General features: G+C 41.7%; 1 protein-coding gene across 1 annotated transcript in view; it reads right to left on the bottom strand.

Moving 5' to 3' along the window:
• The window catches only part of ZNF112 (zinc finger protein 112), a 32,503-nt gene extending 19,241 nt beyond the window's left edge, over nt 1-13,262 (bottom strand). Inside the window, exons 1-2 of the mRNA XM_046681043.1 lie at nt 13,206-13,262; nt 185-232 (exon numbers count right to left, since the gene is read on the bottom strand). Coding sequence (XP_046536999.1) covers nt 185-199 — 15 coding nt within the window. The 5' untranslated portion in view covers nt 200-232; nt 13,206-13,262. The remainder of the gene's footprint in view (nt 1-184; nt 233-13,205) is intronic.
• Between the last annotated feature and the right edge of the window lie 709 nt (nt 13,263-13,971).

Below are 13,971 nucleotides of genomic sequence, written 5' to 3'. Positions count from 1 at the left end.
TAAAATGAAGTGATAATAAATAAAAACTGAAAGGAAATTTTAAAAAGGAAATAAACGAGCATGGCACATAAATGGTATTAAATGTCTGCTGTCACTCTTCAGCCTTGTCAAGGAAGAGAAAGCAGGCGTCCACTTACTGAGATGAGAGAACACGTTAAGCGACAGAAACGAAAATCCAGCTCACCTGAACCTTGATCATTTTCTCCTCCTTTTCCTGGGGAAAGGCAGAGACCTGAGGGGGCAGAATAAGAAAGAGCCATGAGAGAAAGGGAGACGGATCTCTGTGAAATTAGAAAAAGGTGTCCCTCCCCACAGGCAGACGTGGCTACACAGCCCTCCGCCGGATTCCAGCTCCACCACGTGTCCCGCAGGACGACGGCCCGCACGCGTGGGAAGGACCGCCTGCACAGCAGGGCCCAGCTCCCTGCTCCCAAGGTGCTCATTCTCATCCCAGGAAACGTAGGGAGGGAGAGGCATGGAGTGTACTGGCTCAAAGCGTACTCTGGGGACAAAATTTGTTTTCAAAACCTGGCATTGCTATATATGTGCTGTCCCTCTGCTATAGGTTGGCAGGGCTATATATCTGCTATGTATATTTAACCATAGTTAAGTCCATAAACCTCTCTATGCGTCATTTCTATTATCTGCAACATTAGGATTGTAAGAGTACTGACATTATAAGGTTGTTGTTAGGATTATATATGTGAGTAGCATGGAACTGCTGGAAATACACCAATGTTTCCTATCATCTTGTGGCTGCAGAGAAGCAGGTACTGTTCTATATGACAAAACTGTCCTTGGAAATGCGTCTTGTAAGACATCTGGTGGCAGGGATCATGGCTTCTTACTTAACAATGTGCTGCCCCAGTAATCACTTTTGTTTAGACACTGACACCATTTTAGACTCTGGAAAGTTGAACGGCTGGTGAAGATCCTTCCTGAAGCCGGAGGAGGCGCAAACGGCAGCGCCCTCCTCCCGCCTGGATGCGATGAACGATGCATGAGGCCTGCGATGCTACCGTATTGCTCAGATCTCTGTCAAGTGTTGGCTCAGCGCTTGACCCCTGGGAGGGTCTGGAGACCAGGAGTTTAATTTCTTGGGTCCCTCCTCAAGGTTATTTACTGTTCTCAATAGCCATTTACTGTTATTTACCTTATTTACCATTCTCAAGCAACTTCAGTCATCTGTGGAAGAGAAAGAACTCAAAAAGGGCTATTTGTGGGCTGTGAATAAGGCAGAGCCTTTTAGGACCCCCTTAGAGAGGTCTTCTGCCCTCTTCTTCCCAAATGCCCGTCCCCATGGGCCACTGCTGTGGACTCCACAGACTGCACGCCCAGCTACCAGTAACGAGCATTCACCTAGCTGCATGATTAGCAGTGGAAGAGCTGTTCTCTTTCACTCGCGCATTCACGGATCATCTTCTAAAAAGGAGACAGTTCCCAGATCTCGGTTGCTCACAGCCCAGCATGGGAGACCAACTAGGAAATCCGCAATTATACCACACACACACACAGATGCCAGAGCAGAGTTTACACAGCGTCCTTTAGGAGAACACGGAAGGGCCCCAAACCCAGACTGGAAGTCAACAGCCAAATGGCGTTCTTTAGAGTAACTGCCTTGTTTAACTGTCACAACAACTCAAGAAGTTGGGATAATTTTGACAGTTGAGAACATTAAAGCATCAAGGTTTTTACATTCTTTGCTCGTGATTATCCATTTAGTCAGCAGAGCAGCCAGGGTGACAAGCCCGGAGTCTGTCCTTAGTTACTGGCACAGGGGCTCTCTATCTGCCAGCTCCCTGCTATCACTGGGAAGGTTAAAAAAAACAATCCCAATGCCCAGATCCCAGTCCGAGATCTAGAAATGAGCATCAGTGAGGAAGAGTTTTTATGAAACCCCTCTCGCCCCAGGTGACGACAGTTTGCAGAGAGGGTTGTGAACCACAGACTATGAGATGAATACAGACGGCCTGTAAGCTGAGCCCACGCAATTAACCACTAGGCCATTCAGCCTCTCAGTGAGTAAAGGAAATGACTGGAGAACACGCAAGCCAGGAGCAGGGCAGGGCCTGGGCCTCAGGCCTTCTGACTCCCAGCTCCCCACCGCTCCCATTACAGGTGCTCCTGGGGCTGTCTCTGGGACGAAAGGGCAGCACTGTGAGTTGTGGTTATCTCTCCATCCTCAGCATGAAGACCGGCTTCCAGTTTGGACCTGCCCGGTCAGCTTCATCGAGCAATAGGGGTCACTCATCATCCAAGGGACTCTGAGAATTTGGAATATAAGGCACTTCATGTTAAATACACATTTAAACGGCGGTCGCCCTATAGAATGTTCTTGTTTCTTCATATGTTTGACAGAGTTAAAGTCTGACTATGCTCCTTTCTTGGTTAAAACAAGTGCATGGCTGCCCAGTGCCTTGGGATGAAGTCCAGATTCTTAGCAAGCCACACAGAGAGGAATCATCTGTGTCTGTTTGCTCATTTTTTCTCCAAAGCCCCTCTTCTCTGTGATCTCCAGCGTGTCAATCACTTGATCTCACAGAAAAGTCTGCAGGCTTTCGCATGTGCTGTTCCTTCTGTCTGTCCCCCTTCCCTTCTCACCCAGACCAGGGTCTGGCAAACTGTTTCTCACAAAGGGACAGACAGCAAATATTTTGGGCTTTGCGGGCCACACACAATCTCTGACAAATACTATTCTTTTTTTTTTTCTTTTTACAACCCTTGAAATGTAAAAACTGTTCATAGCTGGGGAGGAAGAAGGGATTAGACCAGCCGTGGGCAGCGGTTTGCCCACCTGCGTCCTAGACCCTCTTAGCTTTTAACACTCAGCTTCTGCGTCCCCCGGTCCAGGGTGCCTTTTCACAGGTTGAGCAGCCTCACGAACTCCTAAACCCACTTTGCTGGTCTAATGAAAACAGAGTGCCTTGGCCAAGAGACCAGGCTGTCGAATGAGGCTGCCAGGTTTCAACCCTGATTCTGCCACTCATGGGCAGAATAAACTTGTGCAAGTTAATCAACCTCCCGATGCCTCTCTTTCTTCAACTGTAAAATGGAGATAAAAGCAGGGTTATTATGAGGGATAAATGAGTGAATACATCAAACATTAGCAAGTCAGTGTGGTTCATAATAAGCACCCAACAAATGTTAGCTATTGTTAGTATCATCCTCATTATTGTCACCATGAGATAAATACAGAAGCTATGCATCAGCCTCAGTCTGCTTCTAAGTATATTTATTTTAGGCCAGTAATTATCAGTGTGTATCACCCTTCAGATATTCTGAAAAAGCTGGTGGCTTATGCATCCAACCAAAATTGCTTAAGATAAAGGATGGGGAATATTTACTTCGTTTATTTCTCCCACATCCATTATTGGAAAATCCAAATACAATCCCACTGAGCTGAAGGACCCTATTTCCTGTGGCCTGTTGGGAAGCTACCCCGACCACAAACAGGGACGGGATAACTCCTCTCTGCCAATCCTTATACTCAGCAACAGGCATCTGAAAACCGACACAGTCCCCACTACACAGAAATCTGCCGCTGAGGGAGAGACGGAGCAGAAACATCGGTGAACTCAAAGACAGGTCAACCGAAAGCATTGAAACTGAAGCTCATGAAAATAATGTGCAGTCTGTTGATTTCCACGGCATGCTCTAGAAGTGACAATGAGGTCAAGTTGGTTAACAGTATTGTCCAGGTCTTTTGTATTCTTACTGATTTTCAGTCTACTTGTTTTGTTGACTATGGAGAAACGAGCACCGAAACCTCCATATGCAATTGTGGATTTCTCTGTTTCTTCTTTCAGTTCTGTCAGGTTTTCTTCATATGGCTTGAAGCTCTACCATTTTGTGAACACATACTTAGGATCACTGTGATGTCTACTTGGTGAACAGACCCTCGGTGTCGTGTCCCTCTTTATCCCTGGTAACAGTCCTTGGTCTGAGGTCTACTTTGTCTGGTATTAATACAGCCACTCTAGTTTTCTTTTGGTTGATGTTTACACGTATACATTTTTTTTAATCCATTTAACTTTTCTTTTTTTTTTTTTTAAAGATTTTATTTTTTTTCTTTTTCTCCCCAAAGCCCCCCGGTACATAGTTGTATATTCTTCGTTGTGGGTCCTTCTAGTTGTGGCATGTGGGACGCTGCCTCAGCGTGGTTTGATGAGCAGTGCCATGTCCGCGCCCAGGATTCGAACCAATGAAACACTGGGCCGCCTGCAGCGGAGCGCGCGAACTTAACCACTCGGCCACGGGGCCGGCCCCTATCCTTTTAACTTTTAATCTATCCATTTTTTTGTATCTAAAGTGGGGTTCTTCTAGGCAGCATATACTTGCTTCTTATTTTTTTAACCAATCTCACAATCTCTTCTAATTGATGTATTCAGACCATTAGTATTTTACGTAATTTTTGATCTGGTTGGATTTAAGTCTATCATTTTATGTTTTTTCCTGTTTGTCCTCCCTGATTTTGTTTCTCTATTCCCCTTTTCTGCCTTGTTTTGGGTTATTTAAAAAAACTTTTTTTTAGTATTCTATTTATTTTAATGCATCTATTAGCTTCTGGCTCTATCTCCTGTTTTATTTTGTTTTGTTTTTCCTCTACAGATGCGATATATATACAGCTCTAATCTTTCGCAATGTACTTAGTGTCACTATTTTACCATTTCCTATAAAAAGCAGAAGGCTTGGGGCTGGCCCCATGACCGAGTGGTTTAGTTCGCGCGCTCCGCTGCAGGCGGCCCAGTGTTTCATTGGTTTGAATCCTGGGCCCGGACATGGCACTGCTCATCAAACCACGGTGAGGCAGCGTCCCACATGCCAGAAGGACCCACAATGAAGAATATACAACTATTTACCGGGGGGCTTTGGGGAGAAAAAGGAAAACATAAAATCTTAAAAAAAAAAAAAAAAAGCAGAAGGCTTACCATCAAATAGTTCCCTCAACCCTCCTCTCCTCAACTTCCAGCTGTTGTACGTATTACTCTCTATGCGATGCTCTAGCCAGGAAAGTGATCATTTTTACTTCGCACAGTCATGTATATTTTTAAGAGGAGAAAAACCGTATTTTATATCTACTGAAAAACTTACTATTTCTGTTGCTCTTTCTTCATTTCTGAAGTTTCTGCTTTCCATTTGGTATCATTTCTATTCAGCCTAAAGAACTTCCCTTAGCCTCCTTTTTAGCGTATATGTGACATTTTCCCTGCTTCATTCCTGAAGGGAATTTTCACTGGATAGAGAATTTTGAGTTGGCGATTTCTTTCTTTAAGCATCTTAAAGGTGTTGTTCCAACATTTTCTGGACTCCATGGTTTCCCATGAGAAATCTGCAGTTATTTATTTTTTTTGAGGAAGATTAGCCCTGAGCTAACATCTGCTGCCAATCCTCCTCTTTTTGCTGAGGAAGACTGGCCCTGAGCTAACATCCGTGCCCATCTTCCTCTACTTTATATGTGGGACGCCTACCACAGCATGGCTTGCCAAGCAGCGCCATGTCCACACCCAGGATCCAAACCAGCGAACCCCAGGCCGCCCAAACTGGAATGTGCACACTTAACCGCTGCGCCACCAGGCCGGCCCCAGTGCTCCTGTTTATGTGCTGCCTTTGGGTCATTTTGTCCTACAGCAGCAGAGCTGTGTAGCTGCAACAGACAGCATGTGTGCACCTCTCATTTCACTGCACTGGTAGTAAACACCATACAAATCACAGCAACCCAGTTATGACTGAAGAGCACTTCAACTACCACATGTATTGCTGTACCACAACATTTTAATTTTTCATTACCAGTTCATACTCATCATGTCAAAACAAGAGCAAAACAGACTTTAAATGTCGCATTGGAAGTGTGACACACTTCAAAAAGGCACACTGGAAGTGAAATAATTTTGTTATTGAATTAGATGGCAAAATCTTTTGCTTACTATGTGGTGGCAACACAGCTACCTAAAAGAATATAATATATGTCAACCTTATCAGGCTAAGCACTTACCACAAATATCCTCAGTTCACAGTAAAGCAATGGTCAGAAAAATTAGAAAATCTGAAATCAAATGTCTCGCCAGAGCAGAATTTCTTCACACACAAAAAAATGAAAACGAGGTTGCAACCAAAGTAAGTTTTGGATATTCAGATATTCAGCTTCTATTTCTGACCCAAGCAAATAAAGTAAGGTACCAATTATGAGTTAGGTAAATCATGTTTGATTGTAGCAGCCAAAGAAGGGTGTCCAGAGAAAATATATTTGTTTAAGATTATTAGACTTTGGGCAAGAACAGTTGCTTGAAGAGCTGAACACAATGGGAACAACATTATAGTCAATTAAAATATAAGAGAAATGATTCTGACAAATTTTATCTGGCTCTTGATAACTCAACATATGTCAGTGATGCTGGTCAGTAGTTGTTTATAAAACGAATCAACGCCAAGTTGGAAGTGACTTGACTGGCCTCGAGGTATAGTCTGAGTGGAACAACTACAGGTGAGAATATTTTCAAAGAAGTTGAAAAGATGCTAATTCAGTATAACATGAAGTGTGATCTGCTGGGATGCATGAAAACTGATTACAAATTTATAAAGCTTGTAAAAATGTAAGTGTTTAAAGCCTATGGTTATTCATTGTACTATTCATCAGCAGACATTCTGCAGAAAATATTTTAATAGATCATGTGCTATTGGACCAATAGCATCAATAATGAACTCCACTCACTCTCCTGGACTGAGCCATCATCAGTTTCCTGAATTTAGTCAGAAACAGAAGCGGAATATCCTGACTTGCCTCACCACACAGCATGTCAATGGTTGAGCAGCAGTAAAGTTTTACTGTAATTTTTTTTTTTAATCTCAGGATTTCTGAGTGAAGAAACTGCTCTCAACTGCTATTCGCAAATATTGAATGGCTTTGGAAATCAGTTTTAGCTGCAGGCTCGATGATGTTTCTTAATGAATTCAACCTAAAAGTAGGAGGCAAAACAGTATGTATACTGTAGTCAAGCCATTTCAATGACAGCTAATTTTGTCTGATTCACAAGTAATGGCAAGCTGCTTTATAAATTTCCAAAGCTGTCAAAAGTTGAAACAAGCAAGATCTCCATTCCCACCAAATTTGTAGTACATTGCAATTGTCGAGACTCACAGAATTGTACACCAAAAATAACTCCACTGTGTGTAGGTTAAACAATAATTGTTGAAAAACTAAATGACAAGCACTTGTCAAACCTTAGAGTGCATACCAATCACCTGAGGTTTCTGTGAAAATGAAGATCCTTGGTCCCACCCCCTCAAAATTCTAAATAAGTGGGTTTGGGACTGGACCCAAGGATCTGTCTTTGTATAGAGCTCCCGGGTGATAATTCTGCTTGAAAGCAGCCAGAGAAAAACAATGCGTCACCTACAGGAGTACAATGATTCGAACGAACCCAGATTTCTTATCAGAAACCATGGAGGCCAGAAGGAAGTGGCACGATACTTTTATAGTAGTGAGAGAAAAGAACCGTCAATGCAGAAATGTATACTCAGGATATAGTTTAGAAAAATATTCAGGGATGAAGGCAAAATAAAGATGTTCCCAGAGAAACTAAGAAAATTCATAGCCAGCAGACTTGCTCTAAAAAGACTGGTAAAGGAAACTCTTCAAAGGAAATGAGAGAGAAAGAAATATGGATCATCAAGCAACAGAATGGTAAATCTCTGGGAAAATATCATAGATAATTCTTCTCTTGAGTTCTTTACAATATGTTTCACTGTTGGAAGCAAAAATGATAACAATGGTGGGGTTTTCAAAGTAGCCGCATGCTATATATGACCCTTGGGCATAACGGGAATATATTATTTTTCTCTGGCTGCTTTCAAGCTTCTCTCCCGTCTCCAGTTTTCAGCAGTTTGATTGTGATCTGTATGGGCCTGGACTGCTCAAAGTTTATCCTGTTTGGGATTTGCTCAACTTCTTAAAAGAAACCTAGAAAGTACACTTAAGATACCAAAAGAGAAGCAAAATAGACCGAAATCAAGCAAAAGAAAGGAAATAATAAAGGTAAAAGTAGAAATCGACAAAACTGAAAACACCTATGTAATAGAGAAAATCAATGAAACCCTGTCGTTTTCTTACAATAATAAAAACTCTAGCATGTCAAAGAATAAAAGAGATGACAAAAATTACCAATATAGGAATGAAGAGGAGATGTCACTATAGACCTGGAAGACATTAAAAGAACACTAAGTGAATACTACGAACAATTCTACACACCTAAATTTGAAAATTCAGATGAAATGGATCAATTTCTTGAAAATTACAAACTACAAAACATACTGAAGATCAAATAGACAACATAAATAGTTATTAAATTAAATTCAGTTAAAAACCTTCCAAATATATAATCCCCAAGTCAAATGATTTCACTAGTTAATTCTACCAAACATTTAACAAAGAAATAACACTAATTCTATACAATCTCTTCCTGAATACAGAAGAAAAGGGAACACTTTCCAACTCATTTTATCAGGCCAGAATTATTGATACTAGACCAAGACAGGTCAAAAAATGAAACTACAGACCAATATCCCTCATGAACATAATTGCAAAAATCCTCAACAAAAACGTCAGCAAATCAAATCAAATGATACAGGAAAAGAACAGTACACCACTGACAAGTGAGATTTATGCTGGGAATGAAAGGCTGCTTCAATCTTTGGAAATTAACCAATCTAATCCACCATGTTAACAGCCTAAAGAATAAAACAAAATCATATCAAAAAAGAGAAGCATTTGACAAAATACAACATCCATTTGTGATAAAACTTTCATGAAATGAAAATATAAGGGAACTTATACAATGCTGTCCCCCCTTCAATTGGGAACAAGGCAGAGAAGTCCATTCTCACCACTCCTATTTGACATTGTTCTGAAAATCAGCCAATGCAATGAGGCAAGAAAAAAGAAACAAAAGTATACAGATTAGAAAGGAAATAAAACTGACCCTACTTACACACAAAATGTGTGTCTACGTGGAAAATCCTAAGGCATTCACCAAAAAACAAAACGTCTAGTGAGTTGAGCAAATCGCAGAATCCAAGGTTAACACACAAAAGTCATGTGTTGTTCTAATATGCTGGCAATGTACAGTCAGAAACCAAAATTTAAAAACAATACAACTTACAAGAGCTCCAAAAGAATAAATGATATACTTAGGAATAAGTCTAAACAAAACATGTATTAGGATCTGTATGCACAAAACTACAAAACGCTGATGTAAGAAAGTAACGAATACTTCAATAAACAGAGAGACATACCATATTCAGGGACTGCAGGACTCAACATAGCAAAGACAGGGCTACACATTTAACATCACGCAAATGAAAACCCTAGCTGAATTGTTTTGTAGATATAGTCAAGCTGTTCTAAAGTGTACATGGAAAGGCAAAGAAACTACAAAAGGTAAAACTATTTTGAAAAAGCAGAATAAAGTTGGAGGAATCAAACTATACAATTTCAATACTTACGATGAAGCTACAGTAACTAAGACAGCTTGGTAATGATGAAGGGACATATGTGTAGATCAATTTGACAGAAGATAGCTCGGAAATAAACCCAAACAAATGGTGTTGGGATAGCTGTCATTCACATGTAAAGAAAGGAATCTCAGCCTAACCCCTACATTACAAAAAAGTTAACTCAAAATGGATCATAGATTCAAACGTAAAACTATAAAACTTTTAGAAGAAAATGTGAGAGAGAATCTTTGTGACCTGGGGTTAGCTAGAATTCTTAGACATGACAAAGCACAATCCATAAAAGAAAACACTGATAAATCAGACTTCACCAAAATTAAAAACTTTTGCTCTTCAAAAGGCAGTGTTAAGTGAATGAAAAGACAAGCTATAGGTTGAAAAGAAATATTTGCAAATCACATATCTGACGAAAGAGTGTATTCAGAATATATAAATAACTTTCAAAAATCAATAAGGAAAACACAACCCAGTTACCAATTTAAAACTGGGCAAAACATACAAACACTTTAGCAAAGAAGATATAAGAATGTCAAATGTGCTGTAGAAAAGATATATCTATTGAACATCATTAATCATTAGGGAAATGTAAATTAAAGTCCCAATGAGATACTGATACACACCTATTAGAATGGCTAAAATTAAAGAATCAGACAATACTAAATGCTGACAAGGACATGGAGCAACTGGAACTTTCATAGGTCATTAGCAGGATGTAAAATGGTAGACACTCTGGGGAATAGTTTGGCTGTTTCTTATAAAGTTAAACATACACTTTCCATATGACTCAGGAATCCCATTCCTGGTTATGTACCCCAGAGAAATAAGCACAAAAACCTGTTCACAAACGTTTATAGCAGCTTATTCATAACTGTCGAAAACTGGAAACAACCCAAATACGCTTCAATGGGGGAAGGGATCAACTATAATACATCCATAAATGTAATATTAACCAGCAATAAAAAATAATGTAGTGATACATACAACAACTTGGATGAATGTCAAACGGATTATGCTGAGTGAGAGAATCCAGCCTCAAAAGGTTATATATGTACAAGTCCATTTATATACTTTCAAAAAGACAAAACTATAGAGTTAGAGTGGTTGCCGGTGGTTAGAGGTGTGTTGAGGGGTCATTGTAAAGGGTAACCAGGAGGGGAGTTTTTGGGGTGATGGAACAATTTTCTATCTGATGACAGTGGTGATTATACACATCTATACCTGTGTTAAAATTAACAGAATTGTACCCCAAAAGGAAAAACAGACTCAATTTGACTGTAAGATAATTGTTTTTAAAAAAACCTGTTTTCTGCTCTGTAAAATGACAGCAATAATAGGTTTGTTATGAGAAGTAAGTTAATATCTGTAAACCATGGGAAACCCTGCCTCACTCATAACATACAGCCTATAAATGTTAGCTATGATCATTTCTCCCAAGGTGTTTCTTAGGAAATTTGTTTTAGATCATCAAAATAACTGCTCAACAACTTTTCATAATACTCTGAAATAGTCAGTGGATTCAATAGCCCACCGATATGAAGGGAGATTAAGGAACATCTCCATGGGTTATTTTTATCCTGTTTTGCTCCTTAATTCCCGTTTCAGGAATTCTGCACTGCAAACCCTTGAGGCCAGCTGTCTGCTGAGGAGCTACTCTAACTACAAACCCTCACCAACCTTGTACGGTGTGCTGGGCACACAGAGAAAGATGACATGGCCCCAGCGAAACAAAAAGTTTCAGTGTATGGAAACAGAGCGCTAAGAAACAAAGAGCTACAAGACATAGGTAAGTCAGGCTATGTGGGAAACCAAAATTCACCGCCGTCCCTCTCCAATGGGCTGTGCTCTCGCGGCCTCTAGTTTGCCGAAGTCAGTCCCATTCTCCAAGCTGCAAAGAATGAAAACCCTGCCGTAGCTGCTAACACCTTGGATATGAACGATGTTTGATAATCAAATTTTGGCAATTATGACAACCAACCAATCACTATCATACCCACTCAATGTTGGAGATTTGCTTTAAAATACAAAAACAAAGAAAATTGGAGAGGGGGTTGATCTAAGACTGACAAATGTTAACAAGAGTTGAAGTTGGATGACGGTTCCACTGGGTCATTATTTTATTCTTATTACATTCGGCTATGTTTATTTCCATAAACATAGTAAATTTCCATAGTAAAAACTTAAGGGGAAAACAAAACCTATGATACCTATTTTATAAAATTGAAGAGAAAATCCAAAAATAAATCTACCGAACAAGAAAACATTAAAATGTTCACATGGTTCTCTCTACATCCTGTGGTGATGGCTGATGAAATTTTTTCTTTATACCTCATATATTTTCTTCATTCTCTACAATATGCAATCGTTATTTCTATAATTGGAATAGGAACTACAAAAGTTATTTCAAATAAAACACAACTAAATTGCAGATGTCTAAAAAAATCTTATCAAAAACCCGAAGCTCACTGATGGCTTTCACAGCCCTCCATAAAAATCCGAAACGTGCCTTCTCAACCTGACATTTACCACGTTAAGAACTAAGGCAACAGACTGAAGGCCTAAACTCAAATGTCAGCTCGGCCTCTTCCTAGCCGTGTGACCTAGGATAAAGATCTTTTGCTCTTCTCGTCTCAGATTCCTCATCTTCAATATGGGAATAACAGTACCCTCAACCCCCAGAGGGCTCCTGTGAGGATTAAATATGTTAATTCATATAAAACGCCTAGAATAATGTTCAGCACTAAATGTTTAAATAGGACGGCTATTCCTGATGCCCAAGTACCTCCCCCATCCCTTCCCGTATTTATTCAACAAATATCAGGGTATCTTCACAGCAGAAGAACTTGCCCATGAGTGAATGAAACATCTTTTTCCCCGAGAAGAGAGAACATAAGAGGAAGAAAAATACTAAGTCCTATTCAGGTGACCGCTCTGCTGCCAGAAGCCAAAGGGTCACTCCCTCCTCCCCGCAGCCTTTCTCAGGAAGTCAAGGCTGGGGAAGGAAAAAGAGGTTGAGAAAAATCAGAACTTAACAGAACTCCGCATAAATTACAGGGGACATCTCAGACAACACCCAGGAGTATCCCCTCCTTGAAATAAAATTAAAATTAAAAGAAAATACTAGGAATCTGGGTACAGCCCCGCTTCCTTCAGGGATCACAGAAGGGGCAGGGACCCTGCAACAGGAGGTGGGACCCCATCCCGGGTTCGCTGAAGCTTTCAGGGAATTGAGAGCTTCTCTGAAAATTAAAAAAGTAGAAGTAACAGGAGACCTATTTTTGACCACAGCCAGGCTCCGTTCTAAAGCTCTGACTTCTCCATTCTCATCGAACTCTCCAAATAACTCTATTAGGTACACGCTGGAACCAGCTTAAAGAGGAAACGGAGGCAAGGACGCGAGGATGCTCCCCGGATCCCGGAGCGCCGGGCGGCGGCGGGGCCGGTGGGCGGGGCGAGGGCTGGGACGGTCCGACCCCGGGAGACCCTCCCTCCCGGCGGCGCGCGACCCCGGCCCGGCCCGGAGCCGGGATGCTCCACCGCCCCGCGCTCCAGATGCTCATTCAGGGGACGCAAACCCCGCGCTTCGCCGCAGGCGGATCCTCTTCCCCCAGGTCGAGGGCCTGGTCGCTACTGGCCCACAGCAAAGCGAAGAAGGGTCCGTGTGGACGCGGGGAGAGGGCCCCGGGCAGGGCACGGCTCACCTTTCTACGAAGAATGAAGGCCGCGGCCTCGCGTACCTGGAGCGGAAGTCGCTCTGCCTGCAGAGACCTCCTGGACTACGCTTCCCAGAATTCCCGCCGGGAGCGGGGACACAGCCGCAGCCTCCCATAGCGGAAGTTATCCAACTACAGGGCTCCTGGACTACACTTCCCAGAATTCCCAGGCCGCTTCGGTGCCTTCCTGGGGCGGAAGTGCCCTCTGCTACCCGGAGCATCTGGATTGTGTGTTGTAGCAGGGGTCTGGGAGTGAATTCCGTAACCTCGCCTTCCTGGAGCCGAAGTGTGTGCGAACAGACAGCTCTGTTGGATGCTTCTGTATTCTCTCCAGCAGAGAATTTCATGCCACTACAGGCGCCTTTTCGGGAGCGTCACTGTCTCTGGTCCTGTGGATCTTCTGACTACAATTCACTGAGTCACCTGCGGGGCAGCCCTTTCTGCAACGCAGTCCTTTCTCTTTCTGATAGTAGTTGGATAGTTGGATAGTATTGGAAAAACATCCAATACTATCTTTTTCTGATAGTATTGGATAGTCGGTGTGAATTAATTCTGTACTGTTAGTCGAGCTTGGCTACCCCCTCCCATGCCTTTTTTTTTCCTCTTGAAATCTTTTCTTCCCAACGTGACAAAAATAAAAGCAAACTACCTGCTTATTCCAAGAAACTGCCCCATAGAGACAGACTGGAGAAGCTTGAAGAACGCGAAAGAAGGAAGAAAAAGCAGATTATAGAAAGGAAGCGATGTGTGGGTA

This window comes from Equus quagga, chromosome 13 (assembly GCF_021613505.1).
Source record: "Equus quagga isolate Etosha38 chromosome 13, UCLA_HA_Equagga_1.0, whole genome shotgun sequence".
Taxonomy (NCBI): domain Eukaryota; kingdom Metazoa; phylum Chordata; class Mammalia; order Perissodactyla; family Equidae; genus Equus; species Equus quagga.
The sequence above is the reverse complement of the archived record's forward strand: the minus strand, read 5'-3'. Positions and strand labels throughout refer to the sequence as shown.